This window comes from Typopeltis vanoorti, chromosome 5, assembly GCF_054136105.1.
Source record: "Typopeltis vanoorti isolate ZY-2024b chromosome 5, IOZ_Tvanoo_1.0, whole genome shotgun sequence".
Taxonomy (NCBI): domain Eukaryota; kingdom Metazoa; phylum Arthropoda; class Arachnida; order Uropygi; family Thelyphonidae; genus Typopeltis; species Typopeltis vanoorti.
The window spans coordinates 36,731,087-36,756,056 of NC_143553.1; the positions used below are offsets into that span (position 1 = coordinate 36,731,087).

Here is a 24,970-nt window from a genome sequence, read left to right on the forward strand (position 1 = left end):
TTCATATTTGTCTTTGTCCAAAAAATTACTATAAAACTAAAACCTTACCATGTCAAATCTCGTCAGATATATGGAGTTCCAAAAATTTCCAAACCCAATACCTGATAGCATAACAACCTAATTAAAGATGCCAAGAAATTATATTCTTGCCTTAGTATCCCATAATGGAAAGCACATATCCTTATGGGTATGTGCTTTGCATTACTGGGTAAAGGTTAGGGATGCAAGAGAGCCTGACAGTATTAGGAGAAAGAAAAGACAGACAGAGAGCATGAGAGAAAAAGAAAAGGCCTCAGCTCTTTTATATCATCTATTTTATATTATATCATTTATATCAAACTATTAGCCAAAGGCTATTAGTTTTTCTTTTTCGCCAATTTCATATAGATGAACAACCAAAAGACTAATTGAAACTAAAGCGCAAGCATGACTGATACCCAGGTAGTTAGCCCCATCTGAGTTAACTGCCTTGAGTTGGCCTTCTCTGCCTGGGATTTCTCTCCAGTCATCCCTGCAATTCACTATAAGATCCCATTGAATAAAGAAGATGGCACTATTTAAAAAAAACCTCTTATAGCAAGAAGAGACAGAATTTTATCTCTCCCTAGTGAATATTGCATAATGTGGGTGGTCTACACCTTCTAGTAATAAATTTGATATCTCCTAGAACGATTCTTTCTAAATACAAAAATCATCTGACTGAACAATAAAATTTCCACAATACAATACTATAAAGCATTTGGATGTCATATTGCTGGTTTTCAAATCCATGTTTCTTTCTAACCTTCCATAAATGGCATTTTAATTCATTAATTATAAAAATCAAAATGCTCTTCCCATTGCTTACAGGAGGTGGATATTGCAAAAAAATAACCTGAAGTAATGTCCAATACATTACATAATCTGTTCCAAATATGCAGGGCAAGAGGGAAGCTGTAGAATGCATGTTCTACTGTTTCCGATCAGTAACAGATGTTGAAATACCTCCATTTGAGTGTTGACTGGAAGACGGCCATATGCAATTCTCCAAGCAAGATATTCCTCCTGTTAAGGTATCCTTGGAACATCCACAAATTGTGAAACAAAGTGTTGGTGTCAGTACCCAACTGTGGAATTTTGCAGTGAAAGAGACTAAAGATTTCTTTATACCAAATTTTACTTTTTTTAATGGAAAGAATGTCAATGCCAGAGTGTTTTAGCAGTCTTAAAGTTAAGCACAAAGTGTTGTAAGGTATTCAGGAACAATTTTAGCTTTTGGACCTTTATAATCAACTCCAGACAGGGGAAGATGAAAACCTAGGTAGTACAGGAGAAGGTCTGCACATGTGTGATTAGTCTGCAATATTTTATGGAGTTTTGGAACTGTATTGCTTAAATAGCAGAATTTTAAAACTAGCAGCCCAAATCCTCCAAGCTTCTTTCAAAGTTGAAGAAATTCCTTTTTAACTTCTTGGTATCAGCTGGACCAAAAAAATTGCACAGGCTTACTATATAACTGTAATATTTATTATGCACAACTGAACAGGAAAGATTATGGTTTTGAGTACTATGGCTTTAGAAAAAAAGAAAGTGGCCCTATTTTCCAGTCTTCTAATGTTTCTAGGTTCTTGTATATAAGTTCTTGGCCTGGTAATATTGGGTAAGTGGAGAATGGAATTCCAAGTATAATGAGGGGTTCTCTCTTAAGGGTTAGTCCAAAAGGAATGCCCCCAAGATCCCACTTTCCAAAAAAGTTTTAATTTTGTCTTGTCGGCATTAGTAATTAATCCACTGATCTTGCTGAATTTTTCCAAAATACCAAAATATATATATGGAATCATTAGCCTTCAAAGTGCCCACTACATATTGGCATATGCTAATACCTTATTTTCCTTCACAGTTGAAGGAACTGTTATTCCTCGCACAGGATATGTATTGTTAACTTCCTGTAAGAATCTACCTTTATTGAGGTCTTTTCAGTGGGAACCAGACCCAGAAGTGGTACCAAGGTTGAAGTAATGCAGAAGTCATATTTTCATATATGAGTAGCCAAAAGATGTCACACCTTATTACTAAAATAATCTGGATTAGAGATAGATGTTGGAAGTTTTGCCACTCGTTTGCTTACACTTATTCTTGGTTTAATCCTTTATCCAAGTATAAGCAAACAAAGTTTGCACCTGTTAGATCCTAAATGAAGGAATCTTGGAAAGAAATCATTCATTTTGGGTCTAACATATAAAAATTGCAAACATAGAGAAATACCTGCACATCAGTTGTAATGAAAAGTGAAACTTCCTCACTTTATGAAAAAATTTGTATTCTTTATTTAAGCACCTTATATTTAAGCTATTGTGATTAATTTGAGATTTCATTTTTGTATGTCTTAAAAAACAGGGATAATATAAATTAAATTTAAGCCTTACTTAAGCTATGTAAAATCTATTGTGAGTCATCATAAAGCTGTTAAGTATTAATTCCTGGAAGGCCTAAAGCTACACGCGTACAGCATAATGCTGGCAGGTATAGCTTATTCGGAAAATCACGTAACCATGTATTCCATGAATCCGAGTATATCAGTGTCATAGAAACGAAGGATAAGCCAAAGGGTGAAATTAGTAAGGATCGTGTGCAAAAAGGGGCTGAAAAAGAGGGCGCTCTATGGGAGTATAAAGGGGGGTTGAGCCTGGAACACAAAGCATTCTCTTGATCTCTTGGTCTCTTGTCGTATTATCGTTTACCTGTTGGGTGGTTCGGAAGTTGGCAGGCAGTTTTGCGTAAGGGGGGGGGGTGAAGTCTGTGATGTCGGGCAGCAAGCATTCGTAAAGAAATGAAGCCGAATTCTATGCAAAGTTGAAGAAAAAAATTCCAGTCCTAGCAGAATCAAGCCGTCGCTGAAAAGCCCCATCGAGTTGTTCCTGAAATGCAAGGATTTTGAGTCCGTTTCGGCAGAAAGAATGAAGATTGTTTGTCTGGATATTTCTCATCTATTTTGGCTGTCTGTATGCCAACATAGGGGTTACGCTATACAGACAGCCAAAATAGATGAGAAATATCCAGACAAACACGTGGTGCAGAACGACGCGGAAAAAGTCGGTAAGGTGTAATTGCTCTAATTTTGTGTGAATGTTCATTAGAAGAAAGAAGATTGTTTACAATTGTGAAATTTAGAACTTTATTCTAAGGAACTCTGTGAACAGTCTCTAATAAGAAGGTTAACCTCGTTTGTGAGTAAGAAGAATTGTTTAGAAGTTATCTTTTTGTAAATTTGTATGTGATAGGATTAACTTGATGCGATAAGAAAAGTAGAATTTAGTATTTCAGTAACATTTGAATGGTTGTTAGTTTTGTTCTTACGAGTAATACTACTGAAAGGAATATGCTTAACTTAACATTGTTTACTTTATATCCCAATGTGTAATTACTGTGTTTAGCTTGCCTTGTAATATTTAATTAGTTTGAATGTGTTAATCTCTTAGTTTGAGTTTTATTTAGTATTGAGCATAATTAAGTATATGAGTTTGTATTGTGTATTAAATATTCCAATAAACATGTCATATTTACCTGAAATTGAATCATGACTGATTACGATTCCAAATCACCACTTATAAAAATAGAACCTATTTTAGCAGGAAGGATTTAGAGAGTGAATATAATAATAGATTTAGGTCACGACTGCAATAATCTGAATCTATATATACGGCAGTTAAAATAAGATATTGTGTAGGTAATCTTCAGACTAGTATTGTATCCCTGAGCAAGGATCTTTTCTGCTATAGGATACTGGCTGACGCAGCAAAATATAAATTTGCCAGTATCTGAAGAGGAAACAATCCTAGATATAAAAATAAGATTAAAGTAAAAGAAGAAAGAATAAATAACGAAAGATAAATATATAACAATAGAGCAGCAGGTAGGGTTTTGATAGAAGAAGGTTTAAGTAATAAAGTATAAATAAGAATAAACAACAAATTGAGTGTAAAGATATAAAAAGAATATAAAACATAGATTTAACACACCCGAAGTAATTTCATATAAAGGATTAAACCAAGAATATAAATTTCTTGACATGTATAACATGATGTACATATGTACTGGCATTATTTAATGAATACTGTGTCAATGTATTTCACAGTGGTGTGAATTATGAAAAGTGAATATCCATAATACTAATAATACAGGAGCTATAAGTAAATAAATCAGGGTGTTTATTTACTTATATACTTATTTACTTTGTGCTTTATTAATGAAGGGTTGATTAGGCTAGATGATAATAATACTGCATATGTTTAGGGAATGTGCAAAAGAGTTGAGCGAGCTCTTCACCCCAACTCTTTAATGTTCATACCAGGCAGTGCAGTGTCCTATGTTTCTCAACCTGTCACCAGAAAACTAGAAGCACTGTTGCCTAAAAATTTAACAAAGTACGCTTTTCAATCAGCTTCATTAATAAACAAGATGATGAGATCACACTAAGCAAAAAAAAATCATATACTACCTAAAAACTTTTAGAAACTTTCGTGGCCATAAGGATTCGCATCTAACCTGCTGGTCGCAAAATGTAATGCAATCCATTCACCCACCCAGGCTGGCAATGACAATTATAAGTCTGAAAAGTAAAATCTAACAAGAAAGGAAGTATATTTGATTAGAAAATTCATTCATATTTAATGCCAAAGTAAGTAAATTTGCTTAAAAATTATAAATACCATTGAAAGAAAAATAATCATGACAAATTTTTTATGGAAGTAAATAAATGAAAGTAATTCATAAACAGTTCTCACATCTAACATTTGTAAACAAAAAAATGTCAAATGCACATAAAATATACTTACAGCAATGCATGGAGGATGGTGAATATGTATAATACATCTCAAATCAGGTCGAGAAGCATGAATTGCTGAGTGAAGGACATAACCTGCACGGTTGAAAATAAAGTTAGTTGTACCTGGATCAATAACATTTCCTTGCATATCAACCTTCAGGAGAGATGATGCAGTAACCTCATGATATTGCAATCCAAAAGGATTTAAGAGGAAATGCTCTTGGTCTTGGGTTACTCTAACCTAAGAGAATAACTTATTATAATTTAAAGCAAAGCTAAGAAACAGGTATACATTATACTAACAATATCAAACACTAAAATAAAGAGATATTAAGAAATACTGTGGTAGATCATCATACCTGATACAAATATGGTGCCTTTAGAATATACAACAGAAAAGTGGAGATGATAATTAAATTAGTACAGTATATGTTCTGCCTGATTAAGACTAGGACTAACTGAAATATGATATGTACCTGTTAACTGAGTGTGCTCTCTGGTCTGTTTACCTGTTTTATAGGAATTGAAACAACTTTCCAGAGGGGAAAAAAAAATTCTTACAACCTCTGTATAAGACCAGACAACCCACCTTCAACTGACAAAAAGCCCATATAAACATTCCTCACATTAAATCAAATCCAGGTACTAAAGGGCATGTGTCCCATCATGTTTCCAACTGCATTATGGAGTGCCCAACACACACACACACACCTAAATCTAAAGCAAAGTAGTAGATTTTTTTTTTTTCTGATAACCAAAATGGGATGAATATATTTGCAGCGCATGATTAGGATAAATCTTGAAAGTTTAAAAAGCATGATGGAAGTGATTCAGGCCAACACAATCTGGATGTATTCAGCTGCACACTTAAAGGGCTTCACAATCAATCTTCAGTAAGGCATTAAATGCAATTAGAGATGAATGAGACCCTTAAAACAACTTTTTCTCAAACCTTAAGAATGACAAAATGGTTGCCATCACCCTTCCCTTGCTTATCTTTGAAACTAGAAGACATCAATGATTGGCTAGATGCTATGTGGAACAGATGGGAAACAGTTATCAACCAGCCAAGGTCTGTGTTGTGGTTTGTAGATTTATGGCACAAGGATGGCTGTGGTCATACTGCACCAGTAAATGATCATAGCATACAAGTTAAAAAAAAAATTGTAAAATATGAAATAAACAGATATAGATAAAATTGTTAAATGCAATTCTAAAAAGAAACATAAAAACAAGTATATAAAAATAGATAAAAACAGTTGTAAAATGATTTGCAAATACATGCAAATTATTGTTCTATAAAACGCAGGGTGTACTGCTGACAGCTCGTAATGAATGCATGCAAATTCCCAGTCATTAGGGGTGAACAGAATTGTTTTTGTTCAAAGAAAAATTTGTTGCTGTGAAGCTTACTTTGGTGGATAAGAAGTTGTTTTACTCACTAAGTGGGGAATCAGTAGCAGACATTTTACGAAAGTTTCAAAAGAAAAGAATGAAGAAAGGTAGAGGTCCTATCACTCCTTCCAGTATCCTCTTCCATAGTCCTTAATGGACCGCTGGGTCACTCATGGCTGAGCCATGAATGTCTAATGGGCGATGAATTAAGACAGATGGCACCCATCTCCTCTTGTATCTTCATCTATATATCCTATGGCTGTATCCTGTATGTTCATGGGTCCAGTTTGTCTGTTTGTGGGATGAAAATGCCCAGGATAAACTGGGAGAAAAACCCCTGATGCCCAAGACCGGCTAACTTGGCTATGGCTGAGGAAGATCCTTAAGCTCCTTACGTCTCCAACGGGAATCGAACCTAGGACACTCCTTCCCCAGACATATGGTTGCAAAGCGCACAGCCACTAGGCTAACTGCAAGGACCCTTCAAAAATACAACTCTAATACAACGTTTCGAGAAAACTGGAAATTTGTCAGGTCGCCCTAGAACATGCAGACCAGTGTTATCCAAAGCCCATACCAACGCTCTGGTATCGCAAATTAATGCGCTAACGTCACAATCAATAAGCAGTGCAGGAAGATGCAAGAATCACAGGCATAGGGAAAATGTCACTATTCTGCATCCTTCATGGTGTGTAATCATCACACCACCAAAAAGTAAGCATCACAGCAATAAATTTTTCTTTTCGTAAAAACAATTCTGTTCACCCCCAATGACTGGGAATTTGCATGCATTCATTATGAGCAATCAGCAGTACACCTTGCATCTTATGGAACTCTCATTTGCACGTATTTGCAAATGATGGATGTGGTACAGCGCCCTTTTTCGATGAAATTCTGAAGTAAATTTTTTCTCCCCGCGAAAAAAAAATCTCCCTCCTTGCAATTCACTTTTGTGCAAACCTCACTCTAATATACCAATATATATATCATCATAACACTAATTACAGATATAGACCATATTGGTCTGTTCCGGTCTCATTATCCATCCAATATCCTTTTTGAGGTCTACCCTGCCTTCTCTTTCCAATTGGCTTATATTTTAATATTTGTTTAGGATGTCGGGTGTTTGCCATTCGGTTTACATGTTCAATCCATTTTTGTTTATAATCGTTTAGTTTTTCTTCTATTGATTTTGTTTTTAGTTTTTAAAATGTCTTCGTTCCTTTTTTGATCTAATAATGTGTATTTTGCAGTTCTTCTCATAAATCTCATTTCACTTGTTTTTATTCTTTGTTTATCTTGTTTGTTTATTGCCCAAATTTCACCTGCCATATAATAATGTGGGCACTGCAAAAGTATTGTATGTTTTCAAGCGTGTTTCTTTTTGTACTATATTTGGGTTGAGTGTGCTATTTATCAGGCCTATAATCTGTAAAAATCTTGAAGTTTTTAATTTTATGTCTTTTTCTCCTTCATATATTTCACATCCAAGATATCTGGAAGTATTTATCTGTTCTATTATTTTATTATTAATAACTATTTTGCTTCTAACTGGAGTTTGTCCACAAAATGCCACTGTTTTAGTTTTATCTATGAAATTATAGTAGAACAGTTTGGAAATTTTCATTCCAAACTGTTCTACTATAATGTTTAAATCATATATTGCACTTTGTAAATTGTCTTCCTCATCTGATATTATTACTTGATCATCTGCAAATTATACCGTATTTATTTTGTTATTCCAGGAAATTTCTATACCTTGATTGCTTAAGGTGTTCCACTGTATTAATATTTCATTAATGTAAATATTAAGAAGTGTTGGAGACAGAGGGCATCCCTGTCTTACTCCTTGGTTTATAGATTGTTTTTCAGACAACTTTTCATTTATTTTTATTTTATTATCTTTATATATATATATACATATATACACACACACACACACACACACACACACACACACACAGTCGGGTCTCTTTTTATGTGGTAGATACGTTCCACAGAAAACCGCATATAAAAAAATCACACAAAAAAGGCCTAAACTTATGTTGGAAAATCAGGGATACGTTCCATAATTTTCTAAAACCACATAAAACAGAAGCAATGAATTAAAATAAACCTAAACTTACATAAAAAAGTTTATGAAAATTCAGGAAAATAAGAATACCTAAGGTTGTTTTAAAGCTTTATTCATTTAATTTCATTGAAAAGTAACATTTTTTTTTTTTTTAACATTTTGTCATCAGAATTATCATCGCTATTAGACAATATTCGGCAATACAACATTTGCGAAAGGGTGCAAAATCACTTTCATTAAAAAGTGATTTTGCACTTTTTAATGAAAAAAAGAAGAGATAGTTAGCGCATCAGATCTGTATGGTAAAGGCAATGGTTCTTCACAAAGAGAATTAGCTTCACCCTCGTTCTGTACTGATTTTTTTCTTCTGACAATGTAATCAGTGATTAAACTTTGCGATGATGATTTCGTTAATTTTTTATACAGCTTGCGATATTCAGACATACAGTTCTTCAGCTCACGTTGGAATTTAAAGGCTAGGTCAGAATTTGTGTCATTAACAAGAAAATGATTTTCCAATTTATTGCACAGTTCAAGACCTTCTTGAATTATATTTGCAGTGAGAGGGACAGGTTTTTCTTCTGCTTCACTATCGATTTCTGGATCTTCGATGATATCTAAAATTAATCGATATCCAATAACATCAGCATCGGTTAAGGCAGTGGTCTCAGACAGGTGGCCCGTGGGCCACATCTGCCCTGGAGCAATTTTACACGGCCCGCAAATACATTTCAATTATGTATTTGTTGTAAATACGGTGCTTATAGTTTTAGAGACATAGAGATATGGACCGAGCTTACGTGCGTATAAGCTCAGTCCATATCTACAATTTACAATCAGTAAATTTAGTTCGCCAACCGACAGTTGGTGGCGCTTCAGTATTCTGGTGTTTCCGATGCACCGCTGCGCAGTTCACATTGTAATATAGATGGAGACAAACTAACGTACGGCTTATAAAATCTGTTTATTTGTGCTTGTTGTTAGATCTACATTATATCAATACCTATTGTTTAGTATTGTGCATAACCTTTCAGTGTTGCTTTCATATGAAAATTCATCTTGTTGAATTAAAGTTGTAAATAAAATTATAATAGTAATTTTAATTAAGAGATTAAACTGCAAGCCATGTCTTTAACAAAGAGTAAAAGAAAAGTGGAAGAAGGATGTGTTTTTCAAGATAAATGGGAAATTATGTACTTTTGTGGTGTTGTGCACAATAAAATCGTATGTTTTATTTGTAATAAGGGAATATCAGTTCCAAAAGAATACAATTTACGTCGCCATTACGAAATGAATCATGAAGAAAAATTTGAAATGTTGGAAGGCAAATTGAGGGAAGAAAAGTTACAGTTTCTGAAATCTGGCTTACAACGACAACAAAATTTTTTTACTGAAATAAATAAATCCAGTGAAGCAACAGTTCATGCAAGTTTTGCTCTCACGCACATCATTGCAAAACGATCAAAATCATTTACTGATGGAGAATTCCTTAAAGATTGTTTGATTAAGTCTGCTGAACTTCTTTGTCCTGACAAACAACAATTATTTAAAATTAGTTTGTCAGCCAACATGGTAGCGGAACGTATTAACAAAATCGCTAGTGATTTACAATGTCAGTTAAAAGAAAAAAGTATAGATTTTGCAGCATTCTCAATAGCAGTTGATGAGAGTACTGACATTACAGATATAGCACAATTTGCCGTTTTCGTACGAGGTGTTACTGATGAATTTGAAGTAATTGAGGAATTATTGGAAATAATTCCTGAAAGGAAAAACTGGTGTACAGGATATTTTTTATGAAATAAAAACTGTAATAGATAAATATAAATTAAGTTTGGATAAAATGGTTGGATTTGCAAGTGATCGTGCAGCTGCTATGGTTAGTAAAAAAAATGGAGTAGTGGTAAAATTAAGAAATATAGTGAAAGAAGAAAAATTTCAGAATAAATTTTGCACTATACATTGCATTATTCATCAAGAAGCACTTTGTTGCCAAAAGTTTGCAGATGGATAATGTTATGGAAACAGTAACTAAAACAGTAAACTTTATCCATGGACGAGCTCCGAATCATCAAGAATTTGTTGCATTGCTTGAAGAAATTGAAAGTGAGTACAGAGAAATGATTTATTATAACGAGGTAATGTGGTTAAGTCGAGGAGCTGTATTAAAACGGTTTTTGGATTTAATAAATGATATCAAAATTTTCATGACACAAAAAAATAAAATCATCGACGAGCTACGTAATAATACATAGATAACAGATTTAGCATTTCTCGTTGACTTAAGTGGCAATTTAAATAGTCTCAATAAAGAGCTGCAAGGAAAGAATAAACTTATCACTGATATGTATGCTTGTATTAAAGCTTTTAAAGTTAAATTGCAATTATGGGAAACACAACTGGAATGAAAAAATTTCGTACCTTTCCTACATCTTAAATCCTGCCCTATTATTTCAAATGAAAAATCTCAAGAATATGCAAGAAAAATAGCATTATTACGACAACAATTTGAAGAAAGACTTAAAGATTTTAATGATTTGGAGTCCGATTTCACATTATTTTCAATACCATTAAAAATGAACGTGAATAACACCAGAAAATCTACAAACGGAGCTTAATTTACAGTGTGATATAAATCTTATTCAAAGATTTGAAGATACAGATTTGATTAACTTTTATTCGTACTTGTCAAAAGATAAGAATAATCGCTTTGTTTTGGAGTACATTTATATATGAACAGTTTTTTTTTGGCAGTTGAAAATTAATAAGTCTAAGAAAAGAACCTGATTGACCGATGAGATCTACAATCAGTGATAAAGATAGTTTCTAGTAATTTTTCTCCAAGGCTACAAACTTTATCAGAATTGAAACGCCATCAAGTGTCAAGTTGCAGTAAGAAATAAAGAAGTTTATAATTATTTACATACAAATATATATTTTTTTTTCTGTATGTGTCGAAGAAAAATTTAATAAATGAAAGAAAGAGAATAGGTTGTCATTATTTATTCTCAAGTTATAAAGGTTATAAAAGGGTTTCATAATTATAAAGGTTATTAAGGTGTGGTATCCATACATTAGGGGTAAGTACGGTTCAATATATATATATATTCACTCTCATTTCGTTAAAAAAAAATTCCAGCTCATCAGCTGCTTTCACATCGTGCATTCGGCCTGCATGCAATTCGAGTTTGAGACCACTGACTTAAGACATTATCCACAAGCAATTCGTCTACATCATTCTGGCTAAATGTATCAAAACCTTCTCCACCAATTTCCTGTGCCAAAGTAATAATTTCAGCTGATAATGTAGATGTTTGCATGGCTGCACTGTTTGCAACACATCCAGGCCAATCTGCTGGAAAGCAGATTGGCCTGGATGGCAGTTACCGTTAATGATTCATTTTCTAGTTTATCCAATATAAATTGAAAAGTGTGCTTAACGTAATATTTTTTAAAAGTAGCAATTATGCCTTGATCTAATAGTTAAATAATGCTTGTTGTATTGGGTGGAAAAAACACTACCTGCACATTTGGATGTTCTAAATGCGGATGACTTGGTGCATTGTCAACAATTAATAAAATTTTAAAATGGAGAGCTTTTTGCTTCATATATGTTTCCACTTCTGGTACAAAGCAATTACTGAACCATTCAGTAAATACAGCAGTTGTTAGCCAGGCTTTTGTATTAGCCATCCAACGTGCCAGCAGCTGTTTTAGATCTTTGCCATTTAGAGCATGTGGTCTTAGAGATCGATTTACTAGGAGGGATTTCAACATTCGATCCCCTGATGCATTGCTATAAAGTAACAACGTTACTCGATCTTTGCTTGCTTTAAACCCGTAGATCCCTCTCCTTTTACTAGGCGATCTAAAATTGCAATTTTCATTTCCAAAGAAATTGCTTTTCTTTGGTGCTTTTTTTTCTGCACTGGGCCAAATTTAAATAATTATTAATTAATAATTAATGATCAATTATTAATTAATCATAAAAAATCAGCTAAATTAATTAATTATTAATGAATACATTACAAAATGAAATGTTCCATGAAAATTTCAGGATTTGTGAAGTGTTTCCATTGTAGGAAAAGTTTGGGGAACGCTGGATTACCCTATTATCGGAATGGATTTTCCTTCTGTTGACAAGCACAGAAGTGTCAAAAGGTCTCGTATCTGTGGGCGTGAACTGCATAAAAAAGAGACCCAAGTGTATATTCAACATTGCATGTAGTAAAATATTAAGTATATTTATTCTTTGTAATTTATCAAACAATATATCTTTTTACTTTGTCAAATGCTTTTTCATAATGTATAAGCAAAATATGAGTTTCCAAATTAAATTCTCTTCTTTTTTCTATAAGTAGTTTTAAACAGAAAGCTGCATCCATTGTAGAGCATCCTTTTCTAAATCCATTTTGACATTCTAATATTTTTCACTGTATATTTTTAGTTTTTCATTAAGTATTCTGCTATATATTTTGTAGCATGTATTCAATAACTGATACCTCTGTAGTTTTGTTTTATCCTTTTTTTTAAATATAGGTATTATTATGCTTGTATTCCATTCTATTGGTATTCGTCCATTTAAAATTTTTTGTAATTTTTGATGAAATTTTTTCCAGCAAATTTATACAGTTTGGAGTTTATCTCATCTTTTCCCTGATTTGCCATTTTTTTTTATTTTATTTAGGCTGTCCTTTAATTCCTTCATTGTTATCATATAATTTAAGGTGTTGTAAGTTTCTGGTGTAATTATTTTTGATGCAGTATGTCTGTAAAATGTATTCATTATTTTTAAATTATTATATATTGTATAATCAATGAGTCACTTTCCATTTTTGTTCATTGTTAGTTCTCCAAATTTTTATATATTATTGTTAATTTTTTCATTCGTATTCTGGCATTAAGATCTCCAGCTATAATTATATGGTCTGTTTTATTTAATTTTTCATATATTCCTTGTAAGTCTTTGTAAAAGTAATAATTTTCTTCTTCTTTTCCATCTTCAGGGGCATACACTCCAACAACTGTTAATCCAAGAATTCTTTTATATCTATTTCACAATTTATATTTGCATTCATGTATTTTAGTATTTTGTAAGCACTGGGTCTTATTTTGTATATGGCATTTTCTAGATATGATAAAAATTTTTCCCAGCTTTCTCTGTGTCTCTTTCTGGTTTTTCTTTTGGCTATTGCTCATCTTTTTTTATATTCAATTTCATCTTCTTGTTTTTTTGCTACTTAACCATCTTTTAAAAGTCAGCTTTTTATTTTCAATTATTGTTTTTATTTCATTGTCCCATATATGTAATTTTTTATTTTTATGATTTTTTTTTGTGTGTTCCTAGACTTTCATATGCTGCTGATGCAATAATTTCTTGTATATTATTCTATTCTTTCTCAATGTCTTCATATTCTTGTATTTTTTCTAAGTTGTTATTAATCCTCTGTTGGTATAAATTTCTTATATACTTGAATCATTTAGTAGTCTTACTTTGTAATTAGATTGTTTCTCTAGTTTATTTATTTTTTTGTATTTTTTGTAGCCAGTTTGGTGGAAATCTTAGTTTTGCCTGTGCTAAATAGTGACCTGTGTCAATTTCTAGCCCTCTTCTAACTTTAATATCTAGGAAGAGGTTTGTTGCTTTTTCATTTGCTATAAAGTAGTCTATTACTGATTTCTGTCCTCTTGACAACCAAGTATATTTATGTATATTTTTATGTTTGTAAAATGTATTCATTATTTTTAAACGATTATATATTGTATAATCAATGAGTCACTTTCCATTTTTGTTTACTGTTGGTTCTCCAAATTTTTGTATATTATTGTTAATTTTTTTCATTCCTATTCTGGCATTAAGATCTCCAGCTATAATTATATGGTCTGTTTTATTTAATTTTTCATATATTCCTTGTAACTCTTTGTAAAAGTAATTATTTAATTATTTTCTTCTTCTTTTCCATCTTCAGGAGCATACACTCCAACAACTGTTAAAAAAAAAAAAAAAAAATCAGCTAACGCCTTTTTATTCCCGTATACGGGGAGTAGGCGAGGCCATTTAGCCATATCTAACTTTTGGAGACTGAGTGGGCAGTTCAATCTCCAGTGGTACCAATCAGAGATAGATGGCCCAAAGCTATCACTAATTAAGCGGTACTCAGTGAAGAGAGACGGCTCAAATGTGCTGCCATCTTGTGGTCCTTAACCCTAACACAATATATTTAATGTCTGAAATAATGTGGGTTCTACGGTCGATTTTCTTGAGTTTACAGGACGAAAAACCAGAGTTTCCGGGAGGAAAAACCTGCTTGCCCGTGCCAGAGATAGACTAACTTGGGAACCGGTCGAAAAAAGGCTTAGAAAAATTTCCTCTAGTCGCCGACTAGACTCGAAACAAAGTCTTCCTTCGTGCGGTCAAGCGCCGTGGTTGGCAAAAGCCACATCCACTGAGCTACACAGGCTCTTCCAACAACTGTTACATCTTCTTTATTTAATTTTAATTACACTTCTAATATTCTTTCATTCCAGTATGTATAATGAGTTATTTTTGCTTTAATTGATTTATGGATCCAAATCATTACACCAGCTTTTGCATGTATTTGTTTGTCTACTCCACTATATATGATATTGTTGTTAGCTGTTTCTTTTGTTCCTTTAAGTTTCTGTAAGAACTGCAATTTCTATATTTTCGTCATTTAAAATTTTATCTACCGGTAATTCTTCTTCTTTATGTGCTATGCTTCTAATGTTCCATGTAGCATATTCCATACCTATTTCCTCTTCACGTTTTTCTTTTTCCAAAGTTTCTTAACCTTTTCCAGTTTGTAGTCGTTTCCCATGTTTTCTGTACAGTTTGGATTTCATTGAGACTTGAAAGTAAAATGTGTTTCCCTATGCCAAGTACTAGCATGACAATAGGTATCCTAGTGGTGGGGCTGCCACCCTAAGATAATTATGCTTGCATTTTTTAGTTAATAGTGGAAACTACAGTTTGTGAGGAAAAAATCACCCCCTCGCCCTCGAATTGCTCTAATAGTACTGGGAGGAGGGGGGTGAAAGGAGTAAGAAGTAAGAGATAGTAGAGGGAAAGAAGAGTAGAAGACCAGTCTCCAGATGTGATATACCAAGTGTATATTGTATGAAGTAAGATCAGGTCTAGCTTGGGTATCTTGGGTTTACCATGCCGTACTCACCAATGTGAGCCCCTGAGAAAATCTGCAGTAAACTGCAGATTTCTGCTTGCTCAATTAAATCTCATTATTAATGAGATTATTTATTTTGCTTACTAGAAGAAGGTAAATGCAAGCATAACAGTCAAGTGAGATCCTTTACTTTTTTTTATGGTTGTTCTAAGGCATAGATGGCACGCGTGCCAGAGGTGGCATGTCTGAGAATTTTGCTGGCACATCAACAATTTACAGGTGCATCATTTTATACGCTTATAAATTATTCAACCTTTTTTTTTGTTATAATACGTACAAGTTAAATTTTGTTTTACACGAAAGAAATTAACCAACAAACACAAAGCCTACTATAGGAACAAGGCCCAGCAGCTGAAAACTACAGCTGATGTAAAGAACCTCTAGCCATTGGCTGAGGGGCATAATAACATGACTCAGCTGATAGAAAAGAACTGTGTTTAGTCGCCAAAACTTTTCATTATTTAAAAGCTTATTAATTAACTCAAGTTTATTATCTTTAATATTTTTAGCATATGAAAAGTCGCTAGTTGCAACTTTGTCAAAACACGTCTTCCAAACATATGATATTAAGAGTAACATGGCGGTCATATCTGTCGGTCATCTTCCTAGAGTGGGCTATGAACAAATACAATTTTTCTTTTCCTCAGTCGACTCATTGTAGATCCGAGTTTCTCAACAGCCGGGCCCTGGCATCAATTATACCAGGCCGCGAGAGGTTCTTCTGAAATTTGTCATTTTTCATGAATAAATATTTTATAGTGGAAATATTCTGAGGAGAATATAATATTCATGAATGTAACAAAAAGCTCAGACCCAGAACACCTAAATAACATCTATGTAGGAACTGTCAGTGACGAAGCAGCGTATTTTTAAACATGGAAGTATTCATGAGTGATCGGGAATTTTCAGACATCGAAATCATTCAACAAACACTTATTTCATATAATTGAAATATTGGACAATAGTTTTTAGTTAGATACTGTGTTTCCGGTGCAACATATGGTTTTGCTAGAGTTTATACAGCATAGTTTCAGTGAGAGGGTAATGTGATTCATTAGTTAGTGCCGCTTTTATTCCAGCTGTCTCTAATTGTACTATTTGTTGAGAAATATATTACACAGACTGCATAAGCATCTGTACCTTATTCAGGGGACACAATAAAACTACTTGTTTTTCTTGCATCTGTAATATAATGGCCGTTGGGGAGGGCGTGTTGTTACCACAGGGAGCAAGTTACTATTGCCTCGACGAGGTATATGCAAAACTTTTTATTATCTTTTTTCATGAAGTAAAATCAGAGGTGCAAGTTATACGCGAGGGCAAGTTATATTCGAGTAAATACTGTAAGCATTTTGCCAACAAGTTGACATTCTTCTGCTGCTTCCCCTGCTCAGCTGACGTCTATGGTGAGTTAAAATGCATAAATATTTTTCTCACTGCCGTTTTTTTTTTTAAACCAATATCATTAAAATCAATTTAATTATACAATAATCAATTTTACAGTGAATAATATTATAAATTCTTATATAAATATTATAAATAAAATAAAATATTGTTTATAAAATTATAAATAAATTATTTATAAATATTATATATATTGTAAATTAATTAATTTTCTATTATTTTTTCCTTTGTTAAAAACTGCCTGGCATGTCAGCAACTTGATTTGCAAATTTTGGCATGCACCATCACGTCAGCAACTCGATTTGTAAACTTTTGGCACATGCACATAAAAAGGTTCGCCACCACTGTTCTAAGGAATTTGAGAGATAAAGACAGTGATAAAAGAAATGCTGCAAAAGGTAGCTATTATATAGTCAAGTGAAACTACAGAACTTTCAGCTGAATGCTATGTTAAATTTGTTTTGTATAGTATTTGTCATTCTTCAGAAATGAATTTGAGAAAATCAGATAGTAAGAGATGATGTTTTCTTTGAGTTCATATTATGTAATTCTAGAATGGTCATACAGTTGTCCTCTGTATTTTAACCAAATTAATAGTAAGGCATATAGGATATTTAGAAATTAAATTAATATTTTATTAATTAATATTCTATAGAAAATATGAATTCAGATCAACTTAGAGAGAGATAAAGAGAATTACTAAATATAAATAGTTGTATCTATTGTATATATATTTATATGTTTACAGTAAACATTTTATTTTTTTTTTTAATACTAAAGCTTCATTCTTTAGAAGTTACACCATGTTGACCTTGAAGATCAAATTATATGTTGTTATCTTACTCTACATGACTGACTATAATTAAAAAGCTAGATATAGACAATGTGGGAGTTTAACAATGCCATATGAAAGGCAAGGCTGTTGCATAAACTGGGAGATATGGGATTAAAATATACACTATTCCAACCCCATATTCCAACTATTCCAACCACATAAAGAAGAAAGCATATAGAAAATTACTGGAAAATAAGTCAGCTTGTGCTCTTAATGAAATACAGAGACAAATGTAAGAAAGCTAAACACTGTGTTAAACTAGCTAAACAAAAGTCATGGGAAGACTTTGGCAAGAACATAGAAAATAAATATCAAGGTGGTGGTAAGATATTCTGGAGGTTGTTGAAGAAGTTTAGAAATGGAGGAAAGAGTGCTGTAAAAGGAATTAGACACGAAAAAGGTGACGTGAAAACTGGAGAAAAAGATATCCTTGAAGTATGGAGTAATTACTTCAAAAAATTGCTAAATGAGACAATCAGTGGCAGCAGTGGTAAAAAAAAACACTGACCAGGCATGCAGTCAGGAATACGTATCCATACTTGAAGTAGAAAAAGCCATCAAAAGCCTGAAATGCGATAAGGCAGCGAAAGTAGATAATATTTGACTAGAAATGCTCAAATATGAAGGTATATGGAGGTGTAAGAGTCTTACAGTGGCTGCACTGCATAGTTCAGGTTTGGTTTTCCCATATTTCAGGCCTCTTCCTGCACACAGCATCCCTCAAACACGTTAAAACTTCCTGGTACAACTCTTTGTTTACCATCTGACCACGTGGTACAAATTAATAATGGACAATGCCATTCCAACCAAAAAACACAACCAACATCACCTTGATCTTTGACTGACTCATCCATGCTTTTTTTTTGGTCGAGGAGACCTTTCCCCACCCACTGCGAAGATTGCATCTTGGTTTCAACATCAGTCATAAACCCACGTTTCATTTCCTGTTATGTTATTAAGAAAGTTTTCATTATTATTTGCATTGACAAGTAGTTCCTGACTGATTTCAACCTGGTTCTTTTTCTGATCGTCAGTCAACAAACACGGCACAAATTTTGCACTGATGCAAAATCTGAAGTCTTTCAGTCAAAATTTGACGGCAAGATCCTATGCTAATTCCCACTTCGTCAGCAAACTTCTCAGACAGTTAAAGGACAATTTCCACAAACTACAGCACGAACTCTCTTGAAATGTCATCTCAACATGCTCTCTGGTCATCGTCTGCTGATGTGAAAGGTTGTACAAGCTTGGGATCTTCACCAACCAACATTCTGCCCTTTTAAAAACACTTAAACCACACATAGCACTGCATTCAGCTCATACAGTCCTCCTCATATGCTTGGTTAAGCAATTGAGAAGTGTCTGTAAAATTTTTACCAAGTTTGCAGCACAATTTCTCACTCTCGCACACACAGTTCTTCAACTCTATTATTGTCACTTTGTCACTAATTCGATGAACAGCTTGTGCACATGCTCACTTCAGCAGATGTAACTCATCAAGTAATGCTCATAACAGAACTGGGCAAATGGTAGTTTGTTGTCAAAACCTCCCACTAGGTGCACTCAGTAGCCACAGCATGCTCTCTGTGCCAGTTGGTGCACTATTTAAAAGGTTCAATCTTTTTTTTTGAACACTCATATCTTGAACATGAAGTAGCTTCTACTTTACCACCCATATATGAAAAATACGACAACCTAAATGTAGAATTGGTCTCAGTAGTAAGCCTCCTCATAATGCAACTGATGAGAAGTCAACAGCTTCTATATACAGTAGTAGCCCAATCACAAAGATACTTCGTACAAAAAAACTTTGTTTGCTTATACTTGGGTATACAATTAAACAAGAATATAAACTCTTGTCTATTGTAATTTACTTCTAGAGGGATAATAAGATAATAACTTTCTTATCCCTGCTTGACAGTGTGTTTCTTAACATCCAAGTGATCCTTCATTTAAAACACACCTAAAAAAACTCAAGGTGCTATACAAGATCATCCAAAACAGGCTTTTAAATGTCTATATACAATTTTAATGGGATTCAAACCAACAAACATTCAAAGTGTTGTCTGTTTTGTAGTAAACAAGCATCAATTTTTATCAAAAAAAATTTATGAATGAATCTTAAGTGCAAAGGTGGTAAAGTTTCTAAATTTTTGAACTAAGGAGGCAAATGAAATGTATACCAATATTCGTTAACAGGTAGAAATGGAGTAATTCAACAGAAATAACAGTAAGGAAATGGATCATTTCCGAGCCAGTTTAGACAATAATATTTACAAGTAGTTATATATATCATGTTAATGCATTATATTAAAAGGTAAAATAACTCCTAAAAACAATGCGTGGAAGTAATATTTAAAACTTTACCATACTTTGCCATTAAGATCATAGTAACAGATAATTAATAACAGATAATATCGAAAATAATATATGTGTTCACATAAGAATGTAAGCAGCAGCAAAATAAAGTTTTCCTTTAAAAATAAAATAGCATTCTTATGTTTCAAGAGTAAGCAACACTTACTGTAATATGATTAAAGATGTTTTGTGACCATCCAAACATATCAACAAGTCTGTACAAAGCTGCAAGTTTGAAACGCAAAAGTTTTTCTCCTTTGCTGTAACGAATGCTATCAACACCACGGATATCGTTTATTGGGATGATGCAATTAGATGAACGGAATGTTGAACTTCGGCCAGTATGAGGTAACAGAATTTCAGTTACCTGTTGTAAAGCAGACAAGTTTGCAGGTATATAGCCTTCACTAATTTGGGATTCTATTATTCTTTCCAGCTCTTCTCGAAATACCTGACTGAAAAGACAATTATAAACATCCAGGTATAACAGTTTTTTTTTTTAATTAATAAGAGATCCAGTGAACTACTGAAAACTGAAAGTTTTCAGTAGTTCACTGGATCTCTTATTATAACCTAAAAATAAATAAAAGGATAGAATAAAGCAAAAATCAATTGTTACCTAAATATATATAAATAATGGAAACAAAAGAAAAAGCAATTCCTGAAGGTGGATACTTTTTTTCTCTTGAATATCAAGGACTATATACTGTTCAAATTTTAATTAATAGCCAAAATAATAAAAAAAAACGAGTTCTTCTAATGGGCAATACAGCTTTAATAAACAAATGACAATCACAATATAAATACAAAGATCATATACACCAAAATTTGTTGGAGATTAGTTAAAATTTTAGTATTTGCTATTAAACACAGAATCTTATATGCTGTGAGTAATGCTACATGATATGCATGGACTGTTTTAACACTGTTTGTGACACTATCTGACATGCAGTGGACTGTGTAGCTATTGAAGTGAACACGAGCTAATATGCAGTTAAATGAAAATCACTTTATGGAGAAATGCATGTAAGAATTAATACAGAGAGACAGAAGAAAGGGAGCATTTCTGGGGATGTTTTAGGAAGAAATGGCATTATCCATCTTCTCCCTATGAAAAGGCCTACAGCACATCAAGGCATGTATTCAACAACTCCAAAAGTAATTCCCCCCCCTTTTTTTTTATCATGAATTCACCTATTAAAGTGACTAAGATGGTTAACTAAACATTAAAGAGTCAAATAAAACTAATCATATAAATATAATTAATTACTTCTCAGAGGCTATTATTTCCAGCAGAATCTCGCTTATCAGAAGGAGGTTCAATCAGTTTCTGTTTTCAAAACAGTATTTTCAATTCCACAGCTTCCACAACAGTGACTTATTGACTTATCAGTGCTTTTCCATAAATACATTACTACATCACTAAATGCATTACACTACATAAAAAGAAAAAAGTATTCTTGAAGTCATGAAAAGTAGCACTTATCCATTTATAACAGGGATAAAAAATAAAAAATAAATAAGCTTTTATACTTTTAATGACAGTGCACTTACTTTGAAGGACTTGCATACCTCCTTGTAGTCAGTTTTATTTTTATTATTTCAGCCTCCCTCCCCACAAGAGACAATGTCATCCTAGATGGAATACTACATCCTATTGTTGAATAGTTCTACATCCTGAAGTAAATATATCATATAAAAAAATGCATTCAAGATCAGGGGAGGAAAAACAATCCAAAACCAAGAGGAACTAACTCAATGCTGGAATTTAAAAAAAAAAAAAAAGTTGATCAACAATAGGCAAGGTATGCAAAGCTGTAGTCAAACAATACAATCAAAACACAATTCCTTCTCACTTCCAACAGGTGGGTGGCTTGTGCTTATTCACACCCATAAGTACTTCCTCTATGTCTAATCTTAATCATTCATTTTATAAGTATTATATATATATATATATATATATATATATATATATATGTATGTGTGTGTGTGTGTGTGTGTGTGTGTGTGTGTGTGTGTGTGTGTGTGTGTGTGTGTCCATTAACAATACTAAGATGCACAACTGTGCTATTTCAATAATAATTTACAATAGCAACAATACCAATATGTTAAACACTAGTTACACATTAATTATCTTTACATTTTTTTTCATTATATTAGTCATTAAAATTTTCCAATTCACTAATTAATAAACTGATTATTAATGCATCCAGTGCTAATCACTTTATTAATTACTTTAAACACTATATGAACTGTCATTCAAAATTTATAACAATTACCAAAAATAATAACACCAGCGCATTCAACAGTATGGTAATTATTATTATCTGAGACCTCCAGGGAGGGTATAAATCACTGAAGCCAACTTTCATACCTTTCTTTAAATTCATTCACACTAGATGCACTCACCATCTCTAAAGGCAAAGTATTCCACTCACTCACTGCTCTATGAGAGAAAAACCTAGCTCTTACCACTTTTTAATAAGAGGATTTCCCTACTTTTCTTATAACGAAAAATTTCACCAGATGGTATCCTATAACACCTATTCAAAAGTTTATAGACCTCTAGCATATCACCCCTCTTTCTCCTATGAACCAAGTCTAATCCAGTCTAAATCTGTCCTCATAATCTAAATCCCATACTCAAGATATAATTTTTGTAACTCTTCTTTGCACCCTTTCCCAGCTTCTTTATTCCCTTGGAAACTGGTTAATAGGAGAAAGAGAGGTGATATGCTAGAGGTCTATAAACTTTTGAATAGGTGTATAGGATACCATCTGATGAAATCTGATGAGCAGGTTCTTATTTTAGGAGTGAAAACTTTTCTTCCACTCTCTTCTGTTCTGAGCCCTCTCTTTCAAGGTTGTGTACCTGTCTCCATTCAGCATCTAGCACTATTTTCCTTACTCTTCCTCTGGGTCTTTTTCCATCTATTTTTCCTTCGATGGCATCTCTGATGATTCCATTCCCTCTCAGAATATGTCTGATCCAGTTTCCCTTTCTTCTTTTTATCCTCCTTAACAGACTTCTTTCTTCTTCTACTCTTTTTAAAACCTCTTCTTTAGTTATTTTATCTGCCCATTTGATTTTTTCAATCCTTCTCCAAATCCACATCTCAAAGCTTTCCAAAATCTTAATATCTTCTTTCTTCAATGTCTGAGTTTCAGCTGCATAGAGGGCAACACTCCACACAACATTTTATTAGTCTTTTCTTTCGGTTTCTATCCATTTTACTTCTGAATAAATTCCATTTTCTATTAAAGGCATTCTCTTCCCATTGCTATTCTTGCTTTCATGTCACTTTTATATCTTCCATCACTGCTAATAACATTTCCTAGATATTTAAATGTCTTTACTTGATTCCATTTTTCCCCATTTATTCTGATAATCATATTTGCCTCTTTCCTTGCTATTTTCATTACCTTTGTTTTACTGATGTTAATTTTCATTCCATTATTGATAGAGGATTCCAGTAATCTGTTCACCAGATGTTGTAATCCTGTTTCAGTATTTGATAATAATGCCTTGTCATCTGCATATCTTATTGCAAATATCTGTCTACCTCCAATCAACGCTTTGGCAAAATGACTGTTATCCTTAGATGTCAAGGTTTACTTCAACATCACAATTATCCTCTGAGTTGTATTTCCAACTTTTGCTATGTGACCTTTGAACTTCAAATCCCTATCCACCAATACACCAAGATCCCTTGCCTCCTCAAGTTTCTTGTAGCATAACCCTGGTAATATAATATACCACTAGAAATCTCGTCAGGCCAAAGTGCATAACTTTACACTTACTAACATTACACTGACAGCCAATTTTGTTTGCCGAAATTTCCAGCCTATTCAAATAATTTTGTAAGTGCAGAATATCAGTAGCATCCTTTATTGCCCTGCCTATCTTTGCATCATCGGCAAGCAATTGCACATCTGATGTTAGATCCTGCCTGATGTCATTAATGTATAGATTGAACAATAATGGCACAAGGACTAAACCTTGAGGTACACCACTGGACACCTTAAATCTGGCAGATTCACACAGACTGTATGCCAATTTTTGACACCTGTCTGTCAACGATCCCCTGATCCAAGTCAACAGTTTATATTCCAATCCCATATACTCCAGTTTATGCAACAGCCTTTCATGTGGTATACTATCAAGTGCCTTAGAAAAATCCAACATTATCATAGCGTATCCATGCCTTTATCCAACTTGGAGGTAACATTTTTATAAAATATGAACAAATTACTAAAACATGAACTTCCTTTAGTAAATACATGCTGCTCCTTGCAGAGTATAGCTTGTTTGTCTACCCACTTTTGTATGCTATTTCTTATCAACTTCTCTAAAATCTTCAGTACCACACCAGAGATACTGATAGGTCGGTAGTTAAACACATCAGTTTTTGCACCACCATCCTTGTTCAAGAGAACTAACATACATTCTTTCCATTGCTGTGGTATCATTCCTGAGCTGAGACTGAAGTTATACAAACACCTGAAAGGCCAGCCAATTTGGCTGAACATTCCTTTAGCAAATAGGCTGATATTACATCTGTCCCTATTGACAAATTCTTATCCAGGTTATGGTTCATGTGGTTAGCCTAGTGGCTGTGCGCTTCGCAACCATATGACTGGGGAAAGAGTGTCCCATTTTCGATTCCCATCAAAGAAGTGAGGAATTTGAGGATCTTCCTCAGCCATAGCCAAGTTAGCCGGTCTTGGGCACGGGCAGTAGGGTTTTTTCCGCCAGTTTATCTGGCATTTTTTATCCCACAAGCAGGCAAACTGGCCCTGTGAACACACATGGATCTACAGCCATAAATACCTAACCCCCCCATGAGGGGGCTCAACTCGCCCCAATAGGGATAGGGGAGAAAAAGGGAGGAAACTCC

At 33.4% G+C, this 24,970-nt stretch overlaps 1 protein-coding gene across 4 annotated transcripts in view; it reads right to left on the reverse strand.

The window, feature by feature from the left end:
• The window catches only part of LOC150106320 (protein hu-li tai shao-like), a 469,862-nt gene that overhangs the window by 381,972 nt on the left and 62,920 nt on the right, over positions 1 to 24,970 (reverse strand). For all 4 annotated transcript variants that reach the window (XM_090393077.1, XM_090393078.1, XM_090393076.1 and 1 more), the window contains exons 3-4: positions 20,239 to 20,527; positions 4,815 to 5,045 (exon numbers count right to left, since the gene is read on the reverse strand). In XM_090393077.1, coding sequence (XP_090249203.1) covers positions 4,815 to 5,045; positions 20,239 to 20,527 — 520 coding nt within the window. The remainder of the gene's footprint in view (positions 1 to 4,814; positions 5,046 to 20,238; positions 20,528 to 24,970) is intronic.